Source organism: Sorghum bicolor, chromosome 4 (assembly GCF_000003195.3).
Source record: "Sorghum bicolor cultivar BTx623 chromosome 4, Sorghum_bicolor_NCBIv3, whole genome shotgun sequence".
NCBI classification, from domain to species: domain Eukaryota; kingdom Viridiplantae; phylum Streptophyta; class Magnoliopsida; order Poales; family Poaceae; genus Sorghum; species Sorghum bicolor.
The window spans coordinates 68,239,599-68,251,097 of NC_012873.2; the positions used below are offsets into that span (position 1 = coordinate 68,239,599).

Here is an 11,499-nt window from a genome sequence, read left to right on the forward strand (position 1 = left end):
GTCCCAGTCCCATCAGGAAGAGGAAGAGGGTCCTCCGAAATTATAGCATTATATATAAGCTTGGCTTTAACCAAAAAGGAGGGGGAAAAAGGTAGCCAAACAGGGCCTTATACTAAATGAAATGTCGATAACATAAAGTTTTGGACCGCAGCACGACCATGTACCAGTATACACACCAACAACTGGTGAAACCAGTGCTTAAAATATGTATGAAACAAAATAAAATTCAATGCAATTTCTTAGCTCTATATAATAATAATCCAGGTCCCAATACAGGTTTTGACAAACGTAACTGGCAGTTTCAGGGACTGCCATCGTATTGAATTTCCAGCTATTCTACATAAAAAGATGAATTTCCAGAAATTCTACAGGCAAAATCCCTATTTCCCTTGAATCGGGTAAGCAAAAAAAAAAAGTACTAAAAAAGACATCATGTATTTGTAGCAACAGCTCTTACTTCCACATCAACACGTACAAACAATAGGTTACAACAATCTTCTAGGGACGACGGTTAACATCCCAGGTTGGCATGTACGACCTAAACACAAGTAAACACCAAGTTAAAGAGCAGTATCAGACAATGAACTAAACAGATGTAGGCTTTAGTACACAACAATCCACACATACCATTTCATAGTTTCATGCATACGTTTCTCATTCAGATAAACACCAGCGGCAGAGTAAAAGTTCTATTCCTGAGTTTGTTAAAAAAAAAAGCTCTATTGCTGAGTCCATGGCTAAAAAACGATTTGTGTTTCTAAATTCTTAATTCCCTCTAAGGCCTCGGGTAAGTCTTAATTCCCTCTAAGGCCTCGGGTAAGTCAGTATGAACAGGATTCAGACCCGTCAGTATGTAATTCTAGCTCGAAATAGGAATATTGGGCCAGGACCTAAACCATAACGGCCTGGTTATGTGGTTAACTTGAGTATGTTAGGCATCCATCCACGTGTAGAGGTAGGCTTAAGCTAGGGAAGAGAGGCTCAATAGCAGATCTGTATTATGCGTTTTAGCTTTGTCATATATTATATGTATCATTTATTCTGAAAATGAGCATAATTGATTGTCAAAAAACAAGTTAGGAACTCTGTAATAAAACAGGCTCGTTTGAGAGGATTTACAAAGTTAGAACTTCATACCTCACATACATTATACAGCTGAGAGACTGCCAATCTTTCCCATCTCATATGTATCAGCATAGTAGTACAACTTGATCTTATTTGACAAAGACAGTCCGGATGCCAAAGGAAGATTTCGCAAGTTTAAGTTCTCAAGCTCAGAAATGTCATCAACAAAGGCAGTGACATCACCAAGTAATCTAAAGATAACACAGCGAGCATCCTGTTGTAGATCTGGGAAATCAAAATATAGTGGTGTATTCGCTTTTACTTCTGGTAAACGGTATTCCTCTACAACCAACTTGCCAGACTCCTGTACAAAATCACAAGCACAACAGAAATGTTTCATGCACACATACAAAATAGGCACTGACAAAACTACAAGTAGCAAAAGTTCCAACCCTCGATTAACAGCATGTGGAAAATTATCATAGTTTGACCTCGAAAAACCATCATCACATAAGTGAACTAACAATATTTTATTTTGTGGCCATTCGCCAGCTTTGACTACCACCACTATAAATAAATGAAGTTTTGAAGGCAGTTCAGTTGGACATTCCACTAATTACTACTAATAACATTGGGGGGGGGGGGGGGGGGGGGATAAATTTTGCAAAATGCAGAACTGCTTGCGACACAGGCTTTACTCGACAAAACTAGGTCACATGACCACCTGGACCCATTCCATGGTCATTTGAACCGTTCAGGGACAAAGCCTTAAAGGAGATCTCAAGAAGCATAAAATAACCAACCATAGCCACCAAGGTAAGAGAATTTAAAAGGGTGACAGTGGCCTATTACCTTAACAACTGTGACCTGTATATAAAGAATTGCTGGATTTACAAATCTATCCTCCATTCGTGTCAATGAAAACTTCCTCATGTCCAATTCTGATGAGGAAGGTGAATGGGTCACACGAGGTCTTATAACACTGAAAAAATCAAGCCGGAATCCAGCTATTCCAGGTGAATTAGCTAAGGGATATTGCTCAAGAACAAGATCATTATCTCTCAGCCTCTCAGCTTCAACTGGAATCTGGAAAATAAAGAAGAAAAGTTTCAGTCACAGCTAGAATGCAAAGCTCAAAACTGTCAGCAAAAGACATAGGGTATACCCTAAATCTCCCCAAGGGTGGTGATCTGTCTAAATAACTTTTCATTCTCATTATTCCCCCTGATGTGTCAGGCCCCATCTCCTTTCTCAAAGAACTGCCAAAAACAACAATTCTTTTCGCATGGATAAATGAATTCTGTGGATTGGTTGGCTTTGATTCATAAACTGAGCTATCATCCAATGATAGAAGATCAAACTCCTCACTAAACTTGGTTGAACGAGAACCATTATGGGGAAGTGTAATTTTTATTGAAATTATACGACAACGAATAGTATTTGGGAAGTGAAATTTAATGTGTCTTGGTTCTTCACTAAATCTACTAGATGTTTCAGGTCCACAAAGCTGTGGAGATGAAGATATCATATCCTGTACATCCCACTTTCCTATGAACGTACGATCTTCTCGGTGTATTTTATTACTCGCCCATATCTCTACCTGCACGAGCAGCATGATTATTAGAATACAAAGCAAACAAGTAAAAAAAATGCATCAAAGGAACAGAAGAAATGAAAACAGCTCAACAGGAGTTTGTTATGCATACATAGCTAGCTATGACAGAATATGGAGACAATGTTTTGCAGGAAAATGCACTAAAAGAACACAGAAAGCTAAGATAGCTCAGTGGGCTAGTTCAAACGATTCACTAGTTGTGCATAGATAGCTAACTCTGCAGTATATATGAAAAAGAATTATTGCAGTTCTTGCACATTGCACAAACTCCAGACAAAGATTATGCCAACAAGATATATTTGTTTTTCATAGCAACACTGTATGTACAGAAAGATAGGTGATCGACACAAATTATGAAGCCACAATCATCATACAGCTGCTAAAACAAGTTATAGTAAATCGAATTGCAAAAGGCATAAGTTGTCAGCTATAAAATCCTGTGTGTCCATGCATGTGTCCAGGTTCATGGTGTCTAGGTGCAGTCTTTAGTACTAGCAGATGTTCAGCTAGTAGCTAAGGAATGATCGTAGGAGTTATGAATGCAGTAATTAGGATGATATCATGGGCATGTTTATCAGCTATACATATGAGAAAATGGTGAGGGCTGAGAGAGCCGCATCAAATAAAAGAGAGGTAGAGGGAGTGATTTCCTTGTGTGTTTTGTGATAAACACTGAAGAGGGAATGATTTCCTAGTGTGTGTTTATGATAAACACTGAAGATAGAGGGAGTCATATCCTAGTGCATTTGTGATAAACACTGAAGACAGTGGGAGTTTTCCTAGTGTGTGTTTGTGATAAACACAGGGCCTGTTTGGATCAAAGGTTTTTCACAGGAATTTTGGAGGAAAACTTTACAGAGGAAATAAATCCTACGGATGCGTTTGGAATGAAGGAAAGCTGAAATCCTTTCCAAAGGAAAGGGAATGTTTGATGTGTAAAACGCAGGAAATAAAACAGCCACCATGACCCAAGGGAATTGATCTTCGTCGTGTCTCTCGATCCGGTGCTCTCCCACTACTGGCCTTGCTCGCTCCCGTAGCTGTGTTCTCCATGAACTATACAGTGGATGCGTCAGCAGCTGTGTGCCCGCGCTTGCGGCAACAGGAATGAGGGAGAGATGAGGAGGGTGGCCGGGCGTGGCGATCGCGCGCGGGCGCCGGGGACGACTGAGCGCAGCCGAACGAGGACGGGGAGTCGGGGAGCACCTCACTGCAGGAGCTTGGAGCTCTGGGCCTGTGGCACCATACACGTACATCTGCTTTCCTATCCCGTAGCCTTCGATTTGGTAACAAGGCTTCTATGAAGTGTTTGCATACGGTAGGGAGCAAGTCATCTGACCTCTAAACGTGGTTAATATGATTGAATACCGATTGATTTGACAAGACTATTTATGTATAGGATAGAGAAAAGAAAGGGTCGTGGGATGCAGATGAACCGAGGTAGAAGAACCAGGTGAGAGATCATAACTACACCGTGGGTCCCACACTATTATATAATAAGATAAAATGAGTAAAGAAGACAATTGTATATACTATACCGGTTTTCAAAAAAAAAAGATTACTATGCCATAATAGCATGCCTGGCCAATTAATAAGTATGTAAATCAGATCTAAAAATAGTTAAAAGTAATTTATTCCCAAACAGAAATAATTAAAAGTGTTTTGTTGCTTGGACATGCGGTGATGCAATTTATAATTTCCTGCGATCCAAACAGTTAAAAATTTTCATTCCTGCGTTTTGGAATCCTACGGTTTTTCAGCTTTCACTCACTGTCATTCCTACGTTTTTTCCTATTCCTTCATTTTACAATCCTTCGTTCCATACAGGCCATGAAGAAAGGAGAGGGAGTGATTTCGAACATAAGTTCTTTGCATTCTTGGAAATAAGTGGGCTAGAGCATGAGGCATCTCTCAAGACATACAATTATGTGATGAAGATAGTATTTTTCATATTGCTTCCCTTGTTAAAATGTAGCATGCTCAAGCTGTCAAAGATACAGCTGTACTGAAATGTTTTCCTTCGCTCAGGAAGAACAATCAAGTTATGTAATTTTATGATTAAAAAATATGATTTCATTAACACCAGTAAATATCCTTCTTCGGTCTCAATCATTAAGAAAACGGAAATGAAAGATATACACATAGTTCTGTATATGCAGTATTAAGTATGCCTGGCTAACATTGTCCGTACTGATTTTATAGATAAAAAATAAGGATAGCATGATGAAGGAAAAGAAAGTAAAGTAGCCTAACTTACAATTGGGCAGTCAGATGTCGAGTACCCACAAGAACTGACAATTATAGCAACTCCTGCAACATCTGATAAACCACCAAGAACAATTGAGAACTCCACTGAAGTGTTATCTTGCGGAGCTTTCCAGTAAGACTTGTACTCTCCAGTACCAAAAGGTGCCAGTAACGAAAGCAGTGGTTCAGAGTCATTGGCAGTTTCAACCTGAGTATAGAGAATAAGGCATGATCAAAGCATTATCTATGGTAAAAGCAAACTTCATAGAAGAAAAAGAGAAAGGGGGGAGGGATCTTAAAAAGAAGATGTTATCACAAGGCCAAGTTTATTCACTGCTTTTCATGGTCCATGGATCAATAGTCTTGCAAATACATCAGAGTTTATGAACAACACAGGACAACAAATCATGCAGTAGTGCAATTTATGATGACTTGGTACGAAGTTGAGAAATACCATTTGTAAAAAGTTTGCATATGGAAATTCTGCGAGGGATTCTTCACCATCAAGGATCTGCTTCAATTGTCTCTGACCAAATTGAACACTTTGAGAAAAATCAGATGCTTTCCTGTACTCCAGTTGGCAGACCTGATTCACAGCACTGAGTGCCGCTTTCTCTGAACGATCTTTTCTGCGCAAACTATGGAGAACCCGGACATAATCCACATACAATGCACGTTTGATAATTTCACTGCAGCAAGATTTGCACACAAAACTATCTGCGAGTGCTGAATAGCCACCACTTTGACTCCCACCATAAATCTTCAACTCCCTGTAGGTGTTAAGCAAAAGGAAGGCCCCTTTCCCAGCACAGCAAGCTTTGCAAACTGTCCTTTCACACCGAAAACATTCCACAAATACTGACTGGTTTTCTCTAGTGGCTAAAGCTTGTGACGAAGACAGAGCATGGACTTCACATGCCCCACCATAGCAGGATTCATCATTTTCACTGATGTTCCAAAAGTCTATAGTGTGTTCACTGCCCTTTTCAAGCCCTATTGAAGCATTAACACGATCCTCAAGGACTGTATGGCCCAGCAGTGCCAGATTATCAGCTAAGCTGGATAACTTCAATAGGTAAGAATAATCAACTGAACGGTTTGGATCCAATGTGGCAGGAATTACACCAATTGATAACAATGCCTGGTCCCTTTCAGCGGCAGAAAGACCAAGACAGAGACGTTTTATTTCAAGCTTCATCATTTGCTCAAAGTCAAGACCCTTTCCCTGGAAAGATGAATAAAGTTTAATGTATTTTGGATTTAAAGTCATAAACACCTTTTCAAAATAGGTCAACTTTTGTTCCTTCATTATTATTTTTTCAGAATAAGCAAGTATGTATTGAAAAGCAAAGGAAGTAATAATGCCAGAACTCTAAACATATGTAACCTGAATAGACCTAAAGATTCAGATAATCTGTCATAAATTGAACCTTGTCTTTGTTAGGGGGAAAAAGGGTTCAGTAGTGTTGCTACTAGAAACTTCAAACTAGAACTGCCTTTGTTAGGGGGGAGGGGAGGGGGGAGGTTCAGTAGTGTTCCTACTAGAAACTTCAAAACTTCAAACTATAATGGTAGAACCATCTTGCTCATTTATCTGAACAAAGAAGCAATTCAATATTTTACTGGCAACTTCAGGATAAGGTAATTTCAAAGTATTTTTTAAGGAATGCTCAACAAAGATTCAAGAAAGTATACTAAGAACAGAACATAGAGGAATAGAAATAAAAGGAGATGAAATTTTTACAAATGAATACCTTATTATAGCCACAAAGGGATTCAAAAAATTTAAGATAAAGCTGTGTGCTGCCACATTCTTCAACCTGCTTATTCACTTTAGGAACAGGCACTTCCAATGCAGGGGCAAAAGGATTAACATCAAATCCATCATCTAAGAAGTTTGTTTGTTCCCCATTACCAAAAGTATTTTCAGTTATATGCGGCTCCGACTTGTCAAAATCACCTGTGAGAAAATCCAACAAATTTTCCGAACCACCTGTTTGAACTGATGATGAACTTTTAGTGTAAGACCCATCAATACCATGAGAATCATTCCCAGGCATGGAAGAATTTCCAAAAGACTTGGAACCTAGATCACGGTGAACACTTGATGAATTTTTATTGAGAAACTCCATAAATTCAGGAGCATGTTCACTATTGGTTAACATGTCTGCCCATGGAAGAGAAACTCCAAGTACTTCAATCTGTTAAAGAAATTTATACAACTCATCAAGAAAAAGATAGACAAATAGTCAAAGCCAAAAGTAACTTTTGAAAAGCATTTCAATCTAGAGAATTCATCAATTTTACCTCACCAAGAGTAATGGGTGTTCTTGATACAGCAGATGGATGAAAAGATAATGCAACAACTCGATTCAAAAAGTTTAGTTCTCCTTCTAGCTCTTCAAAGTCGTATAACAAAGGAAGATAGGAGCTCTCTTGAACATTGGGCCTAGCACTTTTCCCTGTAACAGCCAAGTCCTCTGGATCAATTCTCCCAGTGACTGGAATCAGTAAATTTGTCCCATTTGAGCACTGTGGGATGCAAGCGCCCTACACAAGTAATTTCCCAATTAATATTCATTAAACGATACAAAAAGAAGCAATGACCAATTTCAAATCAACAATACCTAAACATGGTGACGATAACCTAACCAAAATCCAGGCCAAACTCAGTAAATGTGGTTAGCTAATCTCATCTCAGCAAAAGTAATCAGCACACAGTTCAGCATTGGTTCTGAATCAGGCAACTTTTTCATGGTCTTAAAGTCAGAGTTAATGCACATGAAGCTCAATTTTAGCAAGGACAGCATTTTTTGTGTCTGCACCTCTGGGGTCTTGACTTTGGGTACACTGTTGTCAGTTCATCAAGCCAAATCTTAAAAGTATGGAAACTAAATTGGTATTTGCAAATAAACATGATGAAACAGCTGGAGCAAAAGAAAAGGATATTATAATAAAACCAGTGAGGTAAGATAGAGACAAGGACCTCGACCACGAGTTTGAGGGAGTCTATGCTTGAGCCAACTCTAACATCTACGGTTGCTGGATATGAAGAATCTTCAGCACCGTGGGAGACAGTAAGAAGCAGTTGACAAACATGACATGGCTCCCCAAGGTATATAAAAAGTTCAACGTAGTCTGCACCTTGCTGACACACCTGCATGCACAAGAGTCTTTAACATGCTATATGAAAAAAGCATCACGGCAATAATTAAATAAACCAGAAAACTATCAGGAAGACTCTTCCAGATGCATCAAGAAGAGTCTTTAAGGAAGAACTATACCCAAATAAGATCCTTCCTTTTGAAGCTGAGAAGACTGGAACCACCATCAGTCATTGGGGTGATACTAGGAACTGGTTTCAACATGCATCCAGACGGCCTTGATAGCACCTGAATTGTCAATATCAAGGATGTTATCACAAAAAAAAGTACAATATAAATAATATAATACTGCATCAAGACCAATAATATCAGTTTGCAAGAGATACACTGATAATGAGCAGTTTACCTACTTTGAGAGGGAACATGGGGATGGACGGGAGATGCTTATAGAGCCTCAATCCAAGGAACATCTCTAACTGCTTTTGACGAGAACTATCATTCACAAAATTTTGGTACCTTCTTTGCACCGTAATCCTCACATTCTGAACAGCTGAGAATTTACTGAACTTTCCAGTTTCCTCCTTGAATATGTTCAGAATCTCACTGTGCATAGCTTTTGAGCCAGTGTACAACGTAGCATGGATATCACCAGCCAAAAGAAAAAGTTCAGCAAGGTGGTTCACTGGAGCAAGCATTGTTGAGCCTTTGAACTGATCAAATGTCATATCAAATCTCTTCCAAGGCTTCTGTGGAGCCTCCTGGCATGGATGTTCCCATGTGGTAGTTCGTGTATTATGATCGATATAAAATGATTTCCCTGTTACAGAGTCAAAGCGCTCCTCCCATCCAGGGGGCAAAGAACGAGTGTTTCTACCATCATATTCAGAATATCTACTTGACAACCCGAACATTGCATCTATGTCAAGCGAGATGTCCAATCGACTACACTGTTCAACAAAAACTTGAAGTGCACCAAAGTAACTAGCAGCATTGGTTCGATCAAGAGAGTCTGCACAATTGAATCGTATCACCCCATTTTGAGTAGACTCCATGCAAAACCCGCCATTTACATCATCATTGCAGATAACTGATCCTTTACATTCACTAAGCTGCTGCCTTACATCATAGTAATTCCCTTCACTGAAGCTAATGACCATTGTAGGTGCTTTAAGATGCCTCCATAGGCCCTCAACTGTCTGCTGCTGCCCTTTTAACTTCACAGTGGCATGCCAATCATAATTTATCAACTGAATCCACGTGCTTCCCAGCTTTCCAGTAGAGTTCATGTACCGTATAGATTCTTTGAAATGATCAACAAGAACTGACTCTGTTTTTCCTTCGCCGTATCTTAGCAAGTTAACACAGATAACAGGAACCCTTCCAGATTTCTTTTGCCTGGATACATTCGCTTCAGATGATTTATTCCCATATCTTCTGCCCAACCGTTGGTAGTATTGTAAGCTTCCGTTGTAAGGATCATTTGCAACATAAATTTCAGCTTCTACTGACATGGCATTTTTTATTTCTGCACCCCACCATATTGGAATAGTTCCACGCCGCCAGATATACGAGCTAAAAGGGATACGCTGTCCACCCTTCCGTGGAATCCAAACCAGTTGCTCGCACTCAACCTCATTGCCTGTGCCTGAACATGCATTCAGTCCACGGGCCAAATAGCGGGTTCCAGGGTGCAGCCGACTACGGCGTGCAATAAGGGCGACTAACCCACCTTGCTGTCCAGCACCTCCAAAGCTCCGGCACTCGGCAAACCCCTGCAGAAGGATGACGCATTGTCCTGTCAAGCCTATGTCCTTAAAAGGCTTCGACAGCCACTCATTCCAAACGAATTCATCATCTGGTTCCTGTAGTGTCATAGGACTCGGGAAGGGCCTGGTAACATCCCTTGTCTCACAAAAGAAGTGCTTGCCGTCAATGTCGAGATCGGCCAGCTCACGTATATTCTTCTGCTCTCCAGTTCCCTGGGGTTGAGGATTCTGCAGCTGGATCTTTATCCACTGGCTCTCCGCCACTGTGTATATGCACCCGCCTCCTGGCAGACTGGGGACGGACGCGCTCAGCTGTGTCGCAACCAGAAGCAGAGCGTAGCTTCCTAACACTGCATATCCCAGCAGTGCCTTGGCATATGTGGTGCTCTTGGATAGAACCCTTGACCCGTCGGTGATGTAGTTGAGAGCTGCTGCCTCGGAATCAAAGACGTCCTCCCCATGCTTCCCCAGGTAGCGCAGGGCACCGGTGGTCGGATCGACGTATACGACCTGGGTATCTCTCCTCGTTGACAAGCTGATCACAATGTACACTTCGGTCGTCTCCAGGACGACGACCACCACCGATGTGTGCATCTGCGATTTCTGGAGAAATGGACTGATCAGATTCGGATCCACGTGAATAATTTTGCAAAGCAATCGAAGTTGGTAGGCATAATAATACATGCATATAACCCTGTAATTAGATTCAGATCCGATTACGATAGGGTTTGGGCGCACGGCTTCGGACAGCAGCAAGGGATGAATACCTGGTGTCCTGGTGGTGCTCGTGGCCGGCCAAGGTGGGCGAGTGTCGAAGTAGGACAGCAGCGACGGTCGCGGGGACACCGGGGTTGCAGAGGGCGGACGCCGCGCCGGAGCTGGGTCGCGAGGACGCTGGGCCCCAGGTGGCGCAGTCTCCTCTCCGGGTTGCGGCGCGGCGAGCGGCTGGAGGAGGAGGAGGAGGAGACAGGAGACCGATCGGGATCCAGAGAGATCAGTGACTTCAAGTTACCATGTAACTTTCCCATACACATCCGCCGTCCAACTCCGATCCAACCATCCAGGTAATCCAATGCCTCTAGAATTTGTTTTTCTTTTCTTTTCTTTTTTTGACAAGGAGAATTTGTTTTTCTTTGAAGTAGCTTAGGACCATTTTCATGAATTTCTAGTGCAACCCTAGCTTATCAGCACATGCTGATAGACATTAGGCATCATCAAAGTCTTCTATTGCTCCAGCAAACTGGTGAGCCCGCAGAGTGACAAATGGATCAATTAAAAAAATTAAAATGACTTTTAATTTAGAACAGTGTGAGTATAGAATAGAGTAGCTCCACCTCCACGGTGTTAGCAAATTATGGCTGATGAATAGGAATCATATATCATCATCATCAAAAAATATAAGTGGTCTGCATTTTCGCTCGCAATATTTTGCTCCATTACATCTCTGACTCGAAACAACATTTTTTGATTGACCGGTCAAAGTCAGATGTGCTAGATGTTAGAACAATACATTTCTTGGCATGATACGGAGCAAGGTCAATAATAGAGCCAAGTGATTGGCTATAAGCCAAGTGATTAGAGCCAAGTTATATAATAAGTTATCTCATATTTGTCTCTAAAACACTTGCTTTTTCCTATTCCTTCTCACAACACTTGCTATTTGGCCCCACCACTACCTATGCATTCGTGCTCAGCTTGGTGC

General features: G+C 41.0%; 1 protein-coding gene across 1 annotated transcript; it reads right to left on the minus strand.

Annotated features, from left to right (window-relative positions):
- LOC8055353 (probable phosphoinositide phosphatase SAC9) lies at window positions 209-10,840 on the minus strand. Its single transcript, XM_002454780.2, has 12 exons — window positions 10,565-10,840; window positions 8,442-10,400; window positions 8,212-8,319; window positions 7,914-8,084; window positions 7,235-7,477; window positions 6,682-7,128; window positions 5,382-6,152; window positions 4,938-5,135; window positions 2,231-2,665; window positions 1,918-2,151; window positions 1,138-1,429; window positions 209-538 (listed from the first exon to the last, which is right to left on the minus strand). The coding sequence occupies exons 1-11, from the start codon at window positions 10,829-10,831 to the stop codon at window positions 1,148-1,150; spliced, it is 5,115 nt and encodes a 1,704-aa protein (XP_002454825.2). The 5' UTR covers window positions 10,832-10,840; the 3' UTR covers window positions 209-538; window positions 1,138-1,147.